Below are 20,710 nucleotides of genomic sequence, written 5' to 3'. Positions count from 1 at the left end.
ACTACCAAAGAGTCCAATGGCAACTGGCCCTTGATGTAGGTAGGATCGCCAGGTGCCGCTCTGTATTTCTTCTCGATTCTAGGGTTGACTACCCTTGACCGTGTGGGTTCCTTAAAAATGTCCGCAGCATGCTTAAGGACCCCCTTCAGCATAGGAAGAGTCTTGACAGTCTTTTCAGCAGTTGAGAAAGTGTTAAAGAGGAAGTCCGCTTCCACAGGGTCAGCATGTAGGTCCACGTCGTGGTTCTTGGCTGCCCTTTCAATTAAGGCATTAAATGCCGCAGAATCCTCGGTGGGAGAGGTCTTAACATTGTACACCTGAGGGTCATGGACGGTGTGCTGATCCCCTTGGTCACCTGCCCCAAACCAGGAGTCCTGTTGTTCATCAGGATCTGTGTTGGCTGGAAAAGTGTATTCCTCGTCCTGCGCTCCCGCATCCTCTCCATCAGAATAAGTGGGTGAGGGTGTCGCAATTCTTGGAGATTGTGGAACTATAGGTTCGACTAAGACCATGGAATCTGGAGCAGGCCTTTTGCGCTTTAGAGGAATGGTATACGACTCCAAAGGCTGCGATGCCGAGACTTTCCTTTTGTAAAGCGTAAGCTTCCCGGTGTCGGCATCGATGAAATGCTCTCTCTGCTCCTCCAGTAAGTGTGGTCGAGGCAGCAAACTCCCAGCCGGGTGAATCGGCTTCGATACCACAGAGTCCTTGGGCACCGATCGGGGTGCGAAGGCCTTCGGCGGCAACGTGAAGAGGATCGGCGTCTAAGTCTTTGGCGTCGGGACAGCTTGCTTCGGTGTGGAAGGCGTCTTTGGTTCCGACGCTGAAGACTTGTCCCTAATTCTTTTAAGGGAGTCCGAGACCTGCTTCGTAAAGGAAGCGGACGGTTTCGTCGACCGGACAGTCGACCTCTGTCCACCCCCAGGGGAAGACCCGAGCGTCGATGACTTCGGCTCCTCTGAGCGAGGCGTAGGAGCATTCTCCTTAGGTGCGCCACGGACCTTGTCTTTGGCCGCGGACGCCGACGGTTTCGGATCGGCGGCCTTGACTACTGGCGTCGGGGTTCCGGTCTTCTGCTCGACGCCCTTGCCGGATGTTGGCTCGACGGCCTTCTTGGACTTCGGCTCGACGGTCTTTCTCGGCTCCGAGTCGGCGGCCTTCTTCGGCTTCGGCTCGACGACCTTGAGCACTTTCGGCACCTTGACCGGGTCGACAGCTGTCTTCGGCATCGACCGCTTCGACACCTAGGAAGATGACTGCGTCCATGGGGGAGCAGACGTCTTCGGTTTCGATGGCGCCTCGGCCATTTTTGTTTTCGTCGACACCGATGGTTTCAGTTTCGGTTTCGACAATGGCGGCTCCGCCGAAGTGTCCGTAGCCGGGCCAGAAGGCGGGGCCGTGGATGCTGGTATAAGGTCTTGGGTAAGGCCGAGTGGCGATCCCTCGACCTGAGCCTTTGTAAATGTTCGAACGGGGCATAGCTCTTCCTCTGAGCTATCTTCCATGGCCCCATAGGCCTCATTGTCGTCTCCTACCTCGTCGACGACTTCTTCTACATCGAGGCCTTCGACATCCGCGTCGTATTCGCATTCGAAGTCCACCGTTGGAGGTGAAATCTGCATTCGAACCTCTTGTTCGTCTGCTTCTTCGTCGTCGAAGATGTGTGCCGGGGCCGACTGCCGGGCCGCCATGCGCGCCACGCGACGAAGCCGAAGAGTCTTCGTCGAACGAAACTTTGAACAAGCCATACAGCTGGCTTCATTGTGGTCCGGCGACAGGCACTTGTTGCACACCGTGGTGGACGTCGAGGTGTGGGTACTTCGATCCACACACGGGACACTTTTTGAACGGGCTCCGTTCCATGTCGTCGAGGGTCTTGCTGCGTCGACTGGGCCTCGATCACCGAAGAGTCACTCGACTCCCTGGAAATCCAACTCGGGAACTGAGTCGGAACAGAACCGGGGCACCGAACGCAAACAATACCGACGGATAGAAAAAAAGGCCTTTGGGCCTCGAAAAGTTTAAGTTGATTCCGAACTGGAGATAACGAAATTACATCCGAACCCAATGGCGGAAAAAAACAATCTGAGGATGGAGTCGATGCCCATGCGCACTGTAGTCCAGGGGAGGAGCCACCTATCTCGTGATACTTCGAAGACGCTTCCAGGACAACAATGTGCAATCATCCGGACCCAACACTAGGCGGCGATCTATGCTATAGATATGAATTCAGCAGCCCACATGGCTCGAACACAGAAGTTGCCAGAGCAGATGTCAGTCTCTTCCACACTGCAAACTATATTACAGAAAGAGAAATGGGGTCATGCTTGAGATGAGCCAGATTTGATTCCAGAGGTCTGTATTACGTAGGAAGCCTTTGGATGGCAACCTTAGTAGTGGCAGATGGTAGCATGTTGACTAAATCTCTAAAAGCAGGTCGACTAATTCTCGAAAACCTGGATTTAAAAGACAATAGGTGTCATGGTGTTGAACCTGGCTCTGAGGTTTCCAGAATGACTACTGGAGGTCTGAGGAGCTTCCAGTTTATACTTATTTTACCTGCCCTCTGCACTGTGTGGCAAAGAGTACCAATGGGCTGACGAGGCTCAAATGGAGGAACATTCATTCACTCGACTGGTGAAATAGAAATTGTCTTTTGATCATGCCTAGATTAGGATGAGGCAGCAGAGACATAATTAGGGATTGCATCTGCACTTGAACAGGCCTGCCGCTGAAATGGACATAAGTGGAGACGCTGGATGCACTTGACAAGAAGGTGACGATAGTCATAAGCACTTCGTTGGAGCTAGTGAGGATGATTAAGACACAAATCTCAACATTGAGTGGTGCATGGTTAAACAAATCAACATCATGGAGTGCTTCACTGGTGGATTGTGTTTCAACATCGACCAAGAGGCTGTAGTGTTCATTCACGGAGAGCATGTAACCACAGTACCTCGCTTCAGTGTTAACTGGGAATCTCAAGGCTGGCAGGAATTCTGAGAATGGAATGGTTTGCACTGCAAACATGTTCTCAGTGGACGCGACACCTTCCCTGGCCATCCTTTTAGATGTCTTCTTCTCCCAAGATACTCCAGCTTGCCTTTGAGTCAGATTTCAGGACTTTTTTTGTCATTTCCTGGCAAAACACAGCTTTCTATATTAATGGAATGCTGATAAATGGACCACATAATTTGGGAGCTCATATCTTCATGCCAGAGGAGAGCCACATAGAGTGAAAGCATGTGGAAAAAAACACCAACGCTCCACTCCAAATGTGATAAAAGGAGGGAATGCTTTAAAGATGACAAATATACTGAACAAAGTAAAAATATAGAGATCATCCCGTTTCTTCTGAGCCAAAGAGGCCCACAAGTATGCTGGGACTACTGGAAAAATTTGCTGGGCATGCACGTAGCAGCCCAACACCACACCACATTTTCAGAGTGCAGTCCCTAGCTATCAGAGGAAAACATATATTTATTAAAGGCATCAGTCCTTTTGGACTTCCTATTTGGAGGGTTGATGGAAAGAAGTTAGGGTTCACTTTACTGGTAAAGGTTTGTACAATAAGACTGTGGAGTAGGTTGCTTGGTGAGACAGTCCGGATCACCAGGCATTGGTCTATGACGTCAGGCTACCTTCCGGCTATCAGGCAGGTAGGAACATGGTTCAGTTCCATGGCCAGAGACTTTAATGGAGTGTGCTTCTTTACACCCTTACACCTTCTCTTTGAAGTCAGAAGGGCAGGATGGGGTAGAGTCCTGCTTCACTTTCTTGTGTTTAAACTTAGATGGACTTATGGGAGGACTTGAAGCACTCACGGGAGGGGCCGCTTGAGAAAGACCAAGACTTGGAGCGGGGTGTGCAAGAGACACCTGCTGCCTGCAGTCACAGAAAAGCTCTCTAGCACACTGGGAAAAAAGCTTTGGGAATCATCGGAAGACAAAGTTGGGAGAGGCGCTTTGGATACGTGTCGGGAGGTGTTGAAAGAAAGTAGCTGATGTCAGCGTGCAGGTTTGGCACTTATATGTTGCGCTGCATATGTCACTTCTGGGGCAGCATAGATTCAAAACAGAGCAGAACAATGCCACCTAGCAGTGCGCACCTGGGGGATATTCTAAGGTGATAAATCTGTGGTTAGGTGTATCCAGCAGAGTGCCTATGCTGAGAAACATTCTTAAGGACGAGTGATGGAGAGGATTCCCGACCAATGGACTTTGGAATAAAAAGAAGGGCTCTAATGACGGGAGAAGCACAGGAAGAGGTACCAAGATCTGGGGACATTTCCTGCTGCTTGAGGATGGGCTTGTATGGGAATAGTTAGGGCCATTGGGGTATCCCCATCTGTGGTGAATAAAACTTGACATGTGAGCAAGCCTACGTAATAATGAAAATCCTCTTTGCTATGGCACAAAAAGCGATACATGTGGTGCAGGGATCAGGCAGCAGGGTTTGGAAATAAAAGAGGATACAAGGAACTGAAAGCGAGTTAACCTACTTTTAATGAGCACAGTGTTGACTGATAGAAGCTGTAGTGAACAGTACACTGATTAAATGAGAGGTGCAGATAAGAGACAGGACTGAAGAGTTGAGAGACTAAGTGAATGGAGGTTGGTGGTCACAGATGATTAACATCCTTGAATCACAATGACAGTATCATGCGGGGGTGTTGCCAGGAAATTGGTAGCTGAAAACAATGGCAACCATATTTTGAAGTGAATTAATCCTCAAGAAACTTGAGAGAGGCCACCATATATGGCTCTCATTTTAGAGCCTAACGTGGATTACATCCAGGAAATTGAGTCACAAAGAAGGACAGCTGAAAGATAGCAAGAAATCTGCATCAGAAAAGTGACAATCACTGGTGCAAAGTGAAGGGAAAGGAACCTTTGTAGTACTACACTGAGGTAGAACCTGAACAAATGCTTCACCAGACTGTGTACCCACCTGGGATAAAGACCCAGGCATTGCAGCAGAGAGGAAGGGAAAATATATCTAATTCTTTGAGGGGAAAAGTGACTAGTTAGGAGATACTGTCACTTAACTGGAGGGTTAAACAATCACCCTTGAATGCAGAGTAGACAGAATCATTCAGCAACACGCCGAGGAGCACAAAAGCTAATAAATATTAAAAAAGAAACAGAAGCCAGACACTGTGAAAGGGACAGAGAGGCTTGAAAATACAGCTGACAAAACCAACCAGGATTCTTGGAGCTCACTGAAAAGGTTGACCATGAAGCAAGCTACACAACGGAAGTGTTTTGCTGGACAGAGGAGAAACCCTTTTATGTAGGCAAGTATTCACATATTAGCTTCCTCATAGTATCAATTTAGGCTTAGACGAGAGTGGAGTCAGCATTGATGTTCACACTTATAGACACAAAGGATGAGGACAAGATAGTGATGTCAATGACGTTTAAAAAAAGACCCAAAGTACACGCAATAGAAGTGTTTGCTATTTCCTGCCCTAGCACCTGAGCCATAAAGAATACACCCCTGCATTTGTCAGTTTGTCTAAGGCTTTCATATGGACAGTTGCCCAATGGTAGCACATAATAAAGAGAGTCAACTGGGGCCTCTGTCTGGCTTTTCCAGAGACACATCCCAGATTCTGCAAATCCATATACAAAATTTCAGTAAGCCGAGCCCCTTCCTCCGAGCACTGTTGGATGAGAGATGGACCCTGAGGTACATAGTATTTGGGTGACTTGCTTGGAATCAATAGTTCATCAGCACTTAGGTAACGGAGTCTTTTTCCTGTATTTCCTGATTGTTTGGATAATTGTTGGATAGGACTGCCAGAGAGTGATGGGTGAATGGGAGAGGGTGCATTGAAAGGTACAAAACGTATTATTGATTGTAAGGAGAGATTCTAACCCTTCTGAAAAAAAAACTGGTACTAAAAAGAATAGTACACAGTAACAAAATTATCCATACTAATATTATAAAGAGAGAGCCAAAACCTTTGAGGCGGGTAATCTCAGTAACCACAGTACCAATCACAACACCCAATACAGCGTTGGAAAGGGCAGTTGCAGCAGAAGGACATAGGCTATGCAGACGGATAAAAAAATGTATGAAAAAATTGCAAAAAACTACATCATCCAGAAGGCCGAGGGCCAAAATAACATCAAACAGGAAATGATGTAATAATGTGACTCACTATATTGAGACTGAGAGCTTGGAGCCAAATTGATCGTGAACAAGGGATATGCTATCCCGAAACGCGTAGATTTGTGCCTGCCTGCTTGAGAAACTCCATGCTGTGAGGATTAAATAAAAAAGCACATAAGTGAAGACAAACGCGAGTTTGTCCCGTTTTTCTCCCAGCTGGGGGAATTGGTTGTGGATTTAAAAGCGGCGTGGTTCTGCAGCGGGGATTTACGAACCGCCGAGAGAGTGCTGCAAATTCTGGCGAAAAGGAACCGAGGGGTATCAATATATATATATATCTATACTAATATTATTATAAAGAGAGCCCAAACCTTTGAGGCAGGTAATCTCAGGAACCACAGCGCCAATCACAACACCCAATACAGCATTGGAAAGGGCAGTTGCAGCAGAAGGACATAGGCTATACAGATGCCCACCATATACATTTGAAAGGTAAAAGAACCTTACCAGCAAAGTAGTCCCTTGTGGGCGGGGCGCGGCGCGGCATGACGACAAAGAAAAAGCGTTCCTTAAACGTGTGCGTTGTGCTGGGGGTGTGTGCTGGGGGCGTGTGGAAAACAAGCGTGTGCGTTGGGCCGGGGGCGTGGCCAAGGCCAATGGGTGCGGCAATTGTGCGGGAGCAAGGGGCGTTGCCAATGGGCGTGGCAATTGCCGGGGCTTAGGCGGGGGCAGACGCCACTGATCGTGCCTGCAGGGACAATAACTGCACAGTATCCTGCGCGCTGTCAGCCAGTCAACTCTCTGCATAAAGGACCGTGCCTGCGGGGACACTAACTGCAGCGTCTCCTGCTCGCTGTCACACACTCAACTCTCTGCATAAACAAATTCACACCAGGCGCACAACATCAACCAGGGCTGGAGCCGGGCTCAGGCGGCAGATGACGCGACAAAGCGCGCCTGCTGGGACACTAATTTTTGAACTGACTGCACTTTCCCACACGCGCAGTGTCTCCAGCGCGCGCTTTCACCCACTCAACTCTCTGCATCAACGGCTTTACACCACAAGCACAACATCAAACAAAACTGGAGCCGGGCCTGAAGCGGGGGATGACGCGATTCAGCGTGCCTGCGGGGACAAGAAATTTACAACTGAATGCACTTTCACACACGCTTACCTACGGAAGTGGAGTACATACACACTAGATACATCTGCTAATACTTTTTACTCCGAGGTACACACAGTATCTGCACACACATGCCTAACTATTGTGACACATCATGCTAAAAATGTTCTCTACCGCGAGATTTTAAAATACATTTCCCTTGCCTATTACACACATTCTATTTCATTCCCGGACAACGTCGGGACGGGCTGCTAGTTCTCTATAAAATGGAATTAAATTAGTACATTCTGACCAAGTTACGCAGTATGGTATTTGTGAGACTTTCAGGATGAATTATTTGTTTTTGTCCTAATTAAAGTGGATTACAGGCTAACTTAATGGGATCATAAGGGGCAGATGCACCAGAATCAATTCAGTGACAAGGGAGGGGGCTTCAGCAGGCAGTATAGAAGTATTGAAGGTGAAAAAGTGGGACTGTAAGCAATAGCAATTCACAGTTTACAGGTTTTCCAATCTAGTGACCACTGCGACGACTACATAACTGGTTGTGGCAAATAGAGTTATATTCAGAAAGAATGATATCAATATTCACTCATTAAGCCAGCAATGGTCAACCAGGAATCTGCTCTTAGAATTACATTGAAAAAACCCATCTTCAACAGGTCATCAACATCAAAGATATGTAATGACAGTCATCTAAATCTGGGAGATGATATATCAAACTTGTGAATTTAAAAAAGATTTCACAAAAATCAACATAAGACACATTTCCATTACTACTTCACTGTAAAAACTAGGGAAATGGATCGCGAAGCCACGGAACTTTGTAAACCGACAGTGAGGGCTTATTATTTATTGATATTGACAATGTCTATTCAACCTTATCTGATAACTGTCACTAAACCTTTCCATCGTTGGCTGTTAACCAAATTCCGTTTTAACCAACTGCATGTGTTACTAGGAAATTACAGGGCGTGGAGTAAACCAGAGGAAGCCGCCCCCTGTAAATGTGACTATCATTCATACCAGGACACGATGCATTTTGTGTTTTTATGTTCTTTTTATACAGAGGGAAGGAAAAGGTTTATTACGCCACTGTTGAAAAATAGGGGTTTCATACAAGTATAACCTGCTTTAATATACCTACAGCTGATGGAATCCTCTGCTGTTATGTTCGGGGTAGCAAATTTCATTGTAACATCTATTCGTAATAAAAAAGCTAGGCAACTAGAGGAAACAAATTGCGAGTAAAAGTAATTCTCAATGACTGAAGACATTTTAAAGATATAATTTAAAAGATAATAGATTATGAACCCCTGCCTATTAAATGCTCATTTGTAGATAGTGTGTATATTTTGTATGTTATTTTGAAAATCCATGCACTTGACGAACTCTGTGAGTTGTGTATATGAATTGTATATTATGTAAATATTACTATTTATTTTGTAATTGTGATTTTAATATGTAATTGAATAGCATACTTTTATGATTTTAAATAATCGAATAAAGTGGTTTTTGAATTGAATTGAATTGAATAATTCACTGTAGCAGAAGCTACAGGTGCAACTGGCTACCCAGATATTCAAGAACATAGGATACATGCCTAAATTCTGGCAGTACACAGAGTATCTAAAAGCTCCATCTACCGGTATTGGAAGCTATTTGCAACTGCGGTAAAACATTCACCTCTAACATATACAAAACAGATGTTAAACTTCCAATTGAAAAGTCACAGTTTAAATCTTCCCTTCCAAAATGTATGATCTTTATACAAAATGAACAATTAGCACACCAAATATTTATGGTATTAGAGCAGACATTACAATGACCGATATGTGACCCATGAATAAGTGTAGAAAATATATAATGGCATTGTTGAAGATTATAAACAGATAGTAGATTTGCTGTAGTATTCAAGATAGCAGTAATCTTGAGATTGGCCTTCCAGATTCATGTCCAACCAATTTAAGTTAGTGCTTTTAATTATTGTGGTTTGGAAGCAATGCTTATACAGAACTACATACAATCAATTTTATCTTCATGGAGAAAAAGCAAATAACGTTTTGGAAGACCTACTCGCCCATGTAGCCTTTTGAGGTAGAGTGGAAGGATGCCAATTCCACATTGTTGAAGTAGTCTGGTCCCATCTCATACAGAACTTTTTTGAAGGAATGAAAATGAGAATCCTCAGGGTACACATTGTCTTGATAGACCTATGCAACAAAAAAAATATTCAAATGTGAGAACATGGGACCAGCTTCTTCATTAGCCAAATTCAGCCAAAAGAGAGAATGGATACTGTAGCCTGTTTAATTTCAGGCCTGTTCCCCTAGGTTATGCAGAAAATTAATTGGAAACCCTGTGATCCATGCAAATGCTCGTGTGGCATGCTACTAAGTCATTTTGACCAATATTCCAGCAGTAATGAGTAATGTGACTTAGTGCTCAAAAGGACACTGGTACATACAATTAAAAAAAAAAAAATCAGCATTTATATTCAGGATTTTGGCTACTTATCATCCTATAAGGAAACTGTTTCCTAGGTGTAACAATTTGCAGCTGGTTGTGCAGTTGCTGCACATGATGTGAACCCTTCAACAATCTAGTTAGTATTAGATCTGGCTACATATAAGTTGCTACAATCAAAAACATGGTTTTGACTTTGGGCATGACTCGAATGACTGATCTCTACATCCACTTAAGACTACAGTGCATTAGAACATACATTGCACATCAGATCAGTTTTTATCTTGGCATATTGTTGGTCTGCACTCCTAAGAAATGAATACAACGTTTAAGTGTAAGCCTCTTCTTGTGCTACAATTGAGGGACACATGAACCAACAACAGATCTATCTGACAACAATGGTTAAAGGTAAGTAACACTTTTGGTTTATAAAATGCATTGATTGGAAAGTTACAAGTGGTGCACAGACTATTAACAATTCCTGTAGGTAATAGAAACTGGTGGCGAGAGTGTAGGAAAGAAGGATATTACAAATCATTGCTGGCTGAGAGGGCTGTGGAGCATAGGTAGTTTATTGCACCCATTTACCAACCTTTAAATGAGCTGTGGCCTTTCAAGCCCCTTGAATTAATGATGACTACATAAGAAAAGCTTGGCAATGAGGGAAAGAATGTGTATCTACTAAGGACCATTTATTTTGTACACAGAATAGTCCCTCTACACTGGAGTTAAAGATACAATGAGGTGAAATGTTGCATACTCTATTGCAGCAAACATATTTGTGTCTGGTGCTCCCTTCCAGCATTCCTTGTGACTGAATAAATCTTCCATGTGTGTTCGTTGCCGATGTTATCTTAAATGTCTGCAGATCACCCTTGCCTGGCACGCATTTCGGACAGAAGATGCACATGTCTCCGAAGAGCCTGCTGCCATATATCTTTCACCAGCGATGCAAACTGAAGAGGATTTTACGCTTTCCTTTTGTAAGGAATACATACCTGTCATATTGTCTGTTTGAATCAGAAAAGGTCTACTTGTGATTTGAATTTGCAAAGCTGCTGGAGAAGAGGTTACGGTTTTCAAAGAAACAAACTGATATGCAAGACACCTCTTCTGAGGTCTACCTGGCCTTTACTGAGAGACCATACTTGTGCTCACCGCAGCCCGCCTACGATAAGTCTGTAATAACAGCCATTGGCAGAGGTACTGCAAAGGTACAGCCCTATAGAGGTTCTGAGAGATCCACTACTAACTTATACTGAACATTGGCCATATCCAACATCATATATTCCCGGGATCTGGACACGTCTTCCCACTGCCATGATAGTCACGCCTGATGAGGTTTTAAATGGGAGTGTGGTGTTGGTACCGGTGTAAAGCACAAGGTTACCATGCCCGATATGTGCATTACCTGTCTCTAACCATTATTCTCCAAATATAAGTAACTCATCGTGAAATCTGATAACGAGGAACCATGTTCAGAAATAACTGCACCAGTTTGTGTAGGATATCCCTACATCACATGTGAATCGATGTTGGCCCTAAGAAATTATTTTTGGGCACAAGATTTCAGCAGATTTATAGTAAACCCTGGTTTGTGCAGCAATTGAATCTTTCTCCTGGTTTGGTACAGACATTCAAGAAACGTCTTCCCCATGTCCAGTCAGTCATCCAGATATGGATATACATGGAAGGCCTTGCAGTGCAAGCGGGACACAGCCAGCAGCCAATATTTTGTAAAGAACATTGATGCAGACTTTATTCCAAATGAAACGTTTCCATTTATTTGAAAGCTCTGGCATTGCATTTGTGTGGTACGCAAAGTAGGATGTATGCATCCTGAAGGTCAGCTTACCATAGAGTTTCCTTCCTGTAGCAATATAATGACCTGCTGACCAAAGGTCATACTGAAAAGTCCTCAGTTATCAGACATCCAGAATTGGCCTAAGCGATACCTCCTTCTTCGGGCTGAAGAAGCACAGTGAGTATGTCACATCCTTTTTCACATATGACTGAGTCCTTTTACTACAATGATGCAACTCTAGAGGAGTGGTAACTCATGAGGCCTTAAAAGGATTTTGAATAGTGGGTGATAACATGTTTACTGGTTGAACTCAATTCTGCATCTGTCTCTCTTTGTATCCAACACTCATTAGGTGTCTTCTGATCAGGGTGGTTAAAGAGCAATAGGTTACAGCTAGGCAGCAGACCATGCTTCATCCTGAGGGAATGTGAGAGTGTGGCAAATTGTCTCATTAGTATTGAGAGTACCTGAAGCCTGGCTGTGTAAATGCCTGGTGGCGCTAGAGAGGAAATATTTGATCTGAGGCAGGACATCTCCTCTGTGGCCTGCAAGATTGTTGGAGATGCTGCTGCAGTGCCCCATGTCTCAGTGTCCTTGAATGTCTCCAAAATCACATTCACCTACTATCCACACAAGGATTCAGTGGCAAAAGGAGCAAGTGCATTTGAACCTGTGGAGAAAGCGAAGCATGACAATGTAACAGAAAGCTGGCAGTGAGCAGATAGCCGGCCATGTCTGTTGCACTTAATGGAGTGTAAATGGTTGCTTTCAAAAGAGCTTTTCCCTGCTGTATATGTCTATGTCCTCCCACTATAATTGATCTTTTCTATATGCTATATGGAAACTCATGGCCTCCTCCGTTGCCACACATATCCTTCTGTGTTTATGAGGTTTCCTTCTTTAACCGAAGGGTATTAATCAGCAGCCACATTATTCATAGATCACTTACATGCAGCACTGATAACCAAAGTCGGGTTCACCACTATTTTAAACTGTTTTGTGAGAACCAGCTTTGTACTTGCATTCAATACGGAGATACAGATGTTGTCTAGAGAGGGCCGGTTAATGTTATTCTTGGAAAGCTTTAATATGCCACGGTTTCTTGCTCTTTATAAGTTTGCATTCTATACAGCTATGCTGTCAATGTTCTAATGGCATACAAAAAAGTCCTTTACCCAGGAAGTAGGATGGACAGGCAAGCAAGACGGAGCCTGGAAGTCTATTTGATAGTTACTAACAAGATCCTCCTTCAGATGGAAACAATTATGATATCTATGGTGTCACTGGGCAGGGGCCTCGGGGCATTTCTCTTGCAGCTTCAGTGTCTAACATGGAAATTCTTTTGGGGATTTTCCAGAGCTTACGTTTACACGTTCGGACCCAAAGGTGGGAAAATAAGATGCAGTCTGTGTCCCCATGCATTGTGTGTTTCAGGGTGATAAAGGGAGGAGTCATTTAAGTCATGTTCAAAGCTGATACAAACATTTTTGGAAAAACAAATTTCACTTGTCCAAGACCAATCCTAGACAGCAGGTGTGTGCTGCATGCAAACAAACAAAAGATACAGCCTGAAAACTTTATATTCTGTTTTCACAAAAGCTGTTGGTTATAGTGTACATCATCCAGCATGTGTCAATTTAGTCTTCAAAGAGACCTGATCAGCAAGACTATCTAAAGCAATTTTTGGAGCTGATTTTATTCAAGCTGCTAACAGGGTGCATTCATGCATCCATGCCACTCTGTAACTGAAGACAAGGGAAACAGTAAAAGTTAAATCTGGTAATATTTTACATGTCTGATCATGAAGCAAGTTTGTAACATTTGAGGGATCGATGGGGAAGATAGTGTGACATCATGCCTGGTTCAGAGTAGTACTTTGCCTGGTGTTCTATGTGGAATCTCTCAAGGTTATGATTCTCAAGTTGACAGTTGCTGTGCAGCTGTTGATGGCTGAGTTGATTAAACAGAACCTGTCCTTCATTTGGTGTCTACAAGTTATTTATTAATGTGGAAAACCACACATTAATTTGGCGACGAGCGTGGTGCTCACCTCAACATCCAGCGACGTAGCCTTTTATCTCCCTCTTCTTAAAAGAAGAATTGTGGTTTGTTCCTCCTTCAGCGGCTGAAAGTAGTGCAGATGCGAAGGTGTTTGGCACTTCTCCAGCGGAGGTGAGCGGAATTCATGACATGTCTGTTTCCAGGCAAGACTGGTGTGGAGGGCCGCAGGAGGGGTGTGAGGTGCAACGCACTTGCGTTCCACCTGTTTCGTAAATTACAGGCCTACAAAACTGCTGGAACGCATCCCCGTTCATATTGCACTCATTTTAGAGAAAGCCACTCTCATCAAAAATTATGTCTCTCCTGCTGATGGGTTTACCCATAAAAATGCTTGGTTACTTAGCTTGTATCGAAATGTGCGGTTGTATGACTGATGGTAAAATATATGTGGCAAAGAAGGGAGACGCACTTTTAGGGTGGCCTCATCAACGTTTGCTTGGTGTTTTTCTTAATCCCAATGCAGAGCCACAAGTATAAGTTCAGGTGGTGGATGATTCTGTTGCTATTTTAGCTGAACGATTTGCGGATGTCTTTGAAGAGAAATTAGGGTGTCTGAAAAGTTACAAACATCACATACAATTGAGAGAAGGTGCTGTACCTGTAGTGGCATAGGTTAGGAGAGTTCCTTTGAATGAACAAGCAGGTGTTCAGAAAGAGATTGATCGTTTGGTTGATATGAGAGTCATTGAAACTGTCGATGCAACAGAGTGGTTGGCTCCCATAGTTATTGCTAAGCAAGCCAGTGGTGAGTTACGCTTCTGCATTGATTTACGCTCGCTCAACGAAGAGGTAGTTGTGGATAGGTTTCCCTAGCCCAACATTGACGAGCTGGTTGGCACTTTGTTGGGTGCTAAATACTTTATCACCCTAGATCTTGCGTCAGCATATCATCAAGTGGAGTTAGACAAACCTTCACATGATTTAACAGCCTTTGTAACACCTACGGGAACCTTTTAATTTCGTAGGATGCCATTTGGGCTCATCTCCGCTGTGTCCGTTTTTCAACGGACTATGTCTAATATACTTAATGGTCTTTCAGGAGTGATGTGTTATCAAGATGATTTATTGATTTTTGGAAGCACAAAGGCAGAGCATTACTCTAGCGTATGTGCAGTTTTTGAACGTCTGAGAAAGGCTGGTTCGACACTCAAAAAAGAAGAATGCAAGTTTATTGTGCAGGAAGTAAACTATTTAGGACATTGCATCTCTGGGCAGGGCGCTTTTTCTAAGAAAGAACTGGTTGAATCCATTGGGAAGATTAGTGAGCCTACCAACAGGGAGGAGTTGCTGTCTTTCCTACGCATGGTAGAATTTTACTGTAAATTCATACCAAGGTATGCAGACAAGACGCAATGTCTTAGGAGGCTTACTGGGAAGAGTGTGGTTTTTGATTGGAGCACTGAGTGTGCCAGTGAGTTTGTTGCTATTAAAAAGGAATTAACAAAAGCACCCTCTCTGCAAGCTTTTGTGCCTGGCGATGAGACTCATTTTTACTGATGCTAGTGCAAAGGGTTTGGGAGCAGTGTTGCTTCAAAAGAACAGTGGTGTTGAACAATTGATTGCTTGTGCGTCTAGGTGTTTGAGAGGCTCGGAACTTGACTATTCGGTAATAGAGAAGGAAGCAATAGTAATTTTTTGGGCACTAAGGAAGTTCAGAAATTTGATTTGTGGTACCAAGGTGAAGGTTTTGTCGGACCATAAACCCCTGAAAGAAGTATTTTCAAAAAAAGGATTAGATTCAATTTCTTCAAGAATTAAGAAGTGGATCATTTCACTTCAGGAGTTTGATTTTGATGTGGACTATATTCCAGGGATTATCAACAAATCTGCTGATTTTTTATCTAGGTTGGTTGATGTCAAGATAAATGATATGGACGATGTGAGTCTAGTGGATGAAGTGGTTAATGTTTGTGAAGTCACGTTGGGTGCTGTGGATGAGTCAGAGTGGAAAACTGAAATTGGGAATGATCAAGAAATTACAAAAGTTATAGAGTTGATTTTGTTGGGTAATTACAAGCATCTTGAGATGCCATGGTCTTTGGTTTGTGAGGAATTGTCGGTTGTGGATGGTGTATTTGCTAGAGGTACCAAACTTGTTCCGCCGTTGGGGGTGCGAAAGAAGCTTCTTTGTCTTGCACACTCTGGTCACCTTGGTATACTGAAGACAAAAGAGTTTTTGAGATTGCAATTCGGGTGGCCAGGGATGGATAAGGAGTTTGAGAGGATGGTGCGTGACTGCATGGAGTGTTGTTCCAGTGACAAAGTACTTAAAACTAAGCAGATGCCCATGGTCTGCAGGAAGTTACCTACACATCCATGGGATGAGATAGCCATTGACATTGCTGGACCTTTGCATGGTGTGTGTGATACTCCTTATTTGATTGTTGCTCAGACGTGAGTCCCTTGCTCACTTGGCCACTGGATTCAAGATAGCCTGGCTGATGAGGATTATGAATCCGAAACCGGTCCCAGGATGCTTGTTTCCAGTCCAGGGAAGACATGGCTTGGCAGTTCGGGCTGGACTGTTCCCATGAGGCACAGGGTCAGACTAATATGCATATGGCCATGTCTGAACTGGGGTGGCTGAGTGGGCTAAAGAATGGTGATGGATTAAACCCAGATCAGTTGACTGGGGGTGAGTGTTTGATTTGCTCAAACACTCCGTCCATCATCCCCTTTTGTATCGCTTTGTTCGCCCTAAGTGTGGCAGGGTGTGCTCAGACGCGAGTCCCTTGCTCACTTGGCCACTGGATTCAAGATAGCCTGGCTGATGAGGATTATGAATCCGAAACCGGTCCCAGGATGCTTGTTTCCGGTCCAGGGAAGACATGGCTTGGCAGTTCGGGCTGGACTGTTCCCATGAGGCACAGGGTCAGACTGATTTGCATATGGCCATGTCTGAACTGGGGTGGCTGAGTGGGCTAAAGAATGGTGATGGATTAAACCCAGATCAGTTGACTGGGGGTGAGTGATTGATTTGCTCAAACGCTCCGTCCATCATCCCCTTTTGTATCGCTCTGTATTTGCTAGAGGTACCAAACTTGTTCCGCCGTTGGGGGTGCGAAAGAAGCTTCTTTGTCTTGCACACTCTGGTCACCTTGGTATACTGAAGACAAAAGAGTTTTTGAGATTGCAATTTGGGGGGCCAGGGATAGATAAGGAGTTTGAGAGGATGGTGCGTGACTGCATGGAGTGTTGTTCCAGTGACAAAGTACTTAAAACTAAGCAGATGCCCATGGTCTGCAGGAAGTTACCTACACATCCATGGGATGAGATAGCCATTGACATTGCTGGACCTTTGCATGGTGTGTGTGATACTCCTTATTTGATTGTTGTTTTGGATCTGTATTCCAGATGGATTGAAGTAATTTCTGTCAGAGATATCTCATCAGCTAATGTCATTAAGTTCTTTGAGGAAGTATTTAAGAGAGAAAGCTTTCCTAATAGTATTCTCTCTGATAATGGACCTCAGTTTTGTTCCTCTGAATTCCAGTCGTACTTGAAAGATTGTGGCATTAGTCATAGATGTAGTTCTGTTCACCATCCAGAAACTAATGGGGCAGTGGAAAGGATTAACAAAACTCTTAAAGAGAGCATACAGTTGGCCAGAGTAAGCAATTTGTACTGGAAAGTTGTTCTGCAAGACAGAATTACTACTTATCGTTTTTTTCCTCACATGTCCACAAGAAGAACTCCGTTGGGTTATTCAAGGGGAGGGCTCCAAACTCTAAGCTATGTCCAAGGTGGATGAGTCTTAACAAGGGCTTGAAAGACAATAAGATAGGTGACTGGAGACAGAGAGAGTATGATAAGCAGTTGTCAAGGAAGCTGTACTTTGATGATAAAAAATGTGTTCAAAACAGTGAGGTGAATGTGGGTGACAGTGTAAACATTAGGGCACCTGTTGGGTGTCAACCCTGGTCAAAGTTTTCTAAGGTAAGAAGAGTTGTCAAGATTTTCAAGAATACGGTGAAGACTGAAGATGGAAGGGTTTGGAACAAGAACTGCGTAGTCTTGGTTAATTCAAATACAGAACCAGCTGTTAGTCCATGGGGTTGTGCCCATTCTGATTAATTCCTCAATAACTGATGCAGATTCCTCTCTGGTTCGGTCTAGTTCTTTTTCTGCTAACGTCAGAGAAAGGAGTCAGAGAGTGTGCAAATTACCAGTGTATATGATGGATTACGTTTGCTGAATTTATCTTTTCGGTTTTATTCACTTCCCCTGTTGATGTGTCTTCTATTGCTTGTAATTTTTCGAAACACGTTTTCTTTTTTCTTATTTAGTTAAGCTTTCTTTTGGTTGTAAAGAAGGGAGATGTGTGACATCATGCCTGGTTCAGCGTAGAACTTTGCCAGGGGATCTATGTGGAATCTCTCAATGTTATGGTTCTCAAGTTGACAGTTGCTGTACTGCTGTTGATGACTGAGGTGATTAAACAGAATCTGTCCTTCATTTGGTGTCTACAAGTTATTTATTAATGAGGAAAACACCATAGATAGCACCGCCCCAATGAATGCTTCTTTGTAAGAGAACCTATCCGATATTCATTCTAGCCATTTGTGACAAGGTTGGACCAGTTCTAGGTGGTTACTATTGTTTAAGGCCTATGTTACTCTGCTGCACGAAACTTGAGAGCCACTAGGTGCACGGAAACCCAGGTGTGGGTCTGGGGGCTCAACTGATGAATTCATCCACCCAAGAAACTTGCGTTTGACCTCATGGCCAGCGGGCACGCTCAGGCTGACATCCTTCCGAGGACAATAAAAGGAGTACTGTTGAATTGGGTAAGAAACACCTGTTCTGCAGTGCCAAGATGCCTCAAATGGTAAATGTGCACTTTACAAATACATCTGTTATGTTAAACTGACTGGAAATGAAAGCAACATACCCCTGAAAAGAGTTTCCCTAAATGTTTATCTTCCTCAGAGCCACACAACTGCTACATGGTTGTCCAATATTGGTAACATAATCTTTGGTGAACACACAACATAACTTTTGGTACCTGTTCCACACCATTATTGATAAAACAATTTATATGGATTCTTAATTATGTTGAACAGCTCCAAAAAACCTTTGCTGCTTAGTATCTCCATTCTATGAAGCAGCCTTTTATTCAGGCAGTCCACTACAACTAGAAAAGGCGGCGAAACATGAATTTATATAGGCATGAATGAACCTGTATTCAGAACTGCATTCAAAGTCCAACTGCACAGTTTGAATTGATGCATGTTAACTGTCTTCCAAGGGTAAGAGAAAACTTGAGCAGAATGGTGGTTCAATTTAGAATAAAAGCCCTAGAAGGAGATATCGGTCTCCACTACTAAGTAATCCCTCACAAAAAAGAAATAGATCTGTAAGTATAATCAGTAGCTATATGTTTTTAAACCCAAGGATTCAACACGTTGATTCTGCATACGCTCTGGCTGGCGCCTCATCCATGAACATATGAGGCATTTGCTACAGAAAATGCACAGATTGATGAGCGCTAGGGAGATACTGACTGCCATAATACCTAAATGTACTTTTGGATGGAATCGTCAGGGTTCAAAGGGGCATCAAGCAAAGCAAACAACTCTTACCGGAAGCACAAAGTATTTATAATGTTCTGCACCACTGGGCTATGCTAAGGAAATCTCCTGGATCCCTATGACTGACAACTAAGAGGAGGGATGAGACATCCATAATGATAGCCTCTGGCATGTCCTTTCATTTCACTATTACTTTCAAGGGAAGAAGCGACGGTAAAAGACAAATGATGTTACTTATTTTTAGTAATGGTGTTTCATATGGAGGCCCCATCTCCCACAGAAGAGCTTCCACAGTTCCGGCGCAATTGTAGGTGGAGCCATCGACCTCAGCCACAACTCTGTCCCATTCCAGATATGACGACACAATAGTATAAAGGAGCTACCCCTGTTTGTGCATGTCTGCTCTCCTTTTCCATGCCCTCAAGCACAGAGACAAACATGACAACAACTGAGGTGAAACAGCCAGAGTGCAAGATTGGCATCTTATTAATCCACTGAAGTACACTCCGCAGGGCAAGTAGGTGGAAAAGTGGTGAGGAATCTGCAAGTACATAAGAGTATCACCAGAAACATTACCTAAAGTCCCCAAACTACCCTATTCGTACCTACGGTACCTAAAGTACCCTATTCTTACTTGCCTAAGGTACTAAAAAGAACCTTGTTCTTCTAATAGATACCACTACCTAGAGATTCCTCACCTTTTGAATCAGTAACAAAGTACTAACTACCCCCTCTAGTATAAGTGGACTTCCATCATTAAGCCTTGCAGGACAGAAAGGACAAGATGACCCTACATGTGGATCTGAGAATCAATGCAGCAGTGTTTAGTGAAGGCATGAACAGAAGACCACATAGTGGCTTGACAGATGTCCAAAACAAGAACCCCCAGAGCTAGAGCAAACGCTGCAGCCTTTGCTCTAGTGGACTGAGCCCAAAGACCTTCAGAAGGCTCCTTTTTGGTCAGACCATAATTCAGCTTAACACAAAGGACAATCCAGCCAAATAAGCTTCCTTCTGGACCACCTTTTCCCTATGGTGAACACATTAAACAACTGATCATCAACTTGGTGCTCATTAGCACTGTCAAGATAGAAGTTACGGACATGGTGCAGATTCACTCAGTGTAATCTTCCCTACTTTTGGGATGGATGTGGAGGAGAGAAGATTGTGGAAAGGGTGATAAACTATCCCACATGAACAGTGACACAAACTTCAAAAGAGACACGTCTTAAGAACCAACCTCTCAGTGAAGAAAGCCATATAAGAAGGATGAACCATTAGAGGCTGAACCATGCTGGCATGGGGAGCAAAAGGGACTGGACTGAGGAATATGGGTTTCAGTGTAAGAAACATAACGTACAGCTTTGAAGTGGCTTATTTGACACACACAATAGGAAGGTCAAGATGAAAATAACAGTGTCACTGGAAATGTGTGACAACCCCTTTAAGAACTTTATCACAGCTAGTGATTTAAATTACACGGGTTGGTCAGGCAAATGATGAAAACTAAACATGACCAAACATTTGCCTTTAACTGTCAAATTCAAAACCTTACCAAGCTAACAGAACAAAGAGTAGTATAGCCAATAACTTTGGTAGCAGAGATC

At 43.8% G+C, this 20,710-nt stretch overlaps 1 protein-coding gene and 1 long non-coding RNA gene across 2 annotated transcripts in view; one reads left to right on the top strand and one right to left on the bottom strand.

Moving 5' to 3' along the window:
- Positions 1-20,710, bottom strand: part of GPT2 (glutamic--pyruvic transaminase 2) — a 209,393-nt gene that overhangs the window by 30,769 nt on the left and 157,914 nt on the right. Inside the window, exon 7 of the mRNA XM_078670687.1 lies at positions 9,318-9,454. Within this exon, the coding sequence (XP_078526813.1) occupies positions 9,318-9,454 (137 nt within the window). The remainder of the gene's footprint in view (positions 1-9,317; positions 9,455-20,710) is intronic.
- The window catches only part of LOC144799399 (uncharacterized), a 117,495-nt gene that overhangs the window by 82,430 nt on the left and 14,355 nt on the right, over positions 1-20,710 (top strand). The gene's annotated exons all lie outside the window — the stretch shown is intronic.

This window comes from Lissotriton helveticus, chromosome 12, assembly GCF_964261635.1.
Source record: "Lissotriton helveticus chromosome 12, aLisHel1.1, whole genome shotgun sequence".
NCBI lineage: Eukaryota > Metazoa > Chordata > Amphibia > Caudata > Salamandridae > Lissotriton > Lissotriton helveticus.
The sequence above is the reverse complement of the archived record's forward strand: the minus strand, read 5'-3'. Positions and strand labels throughout refer to the sequence as shown.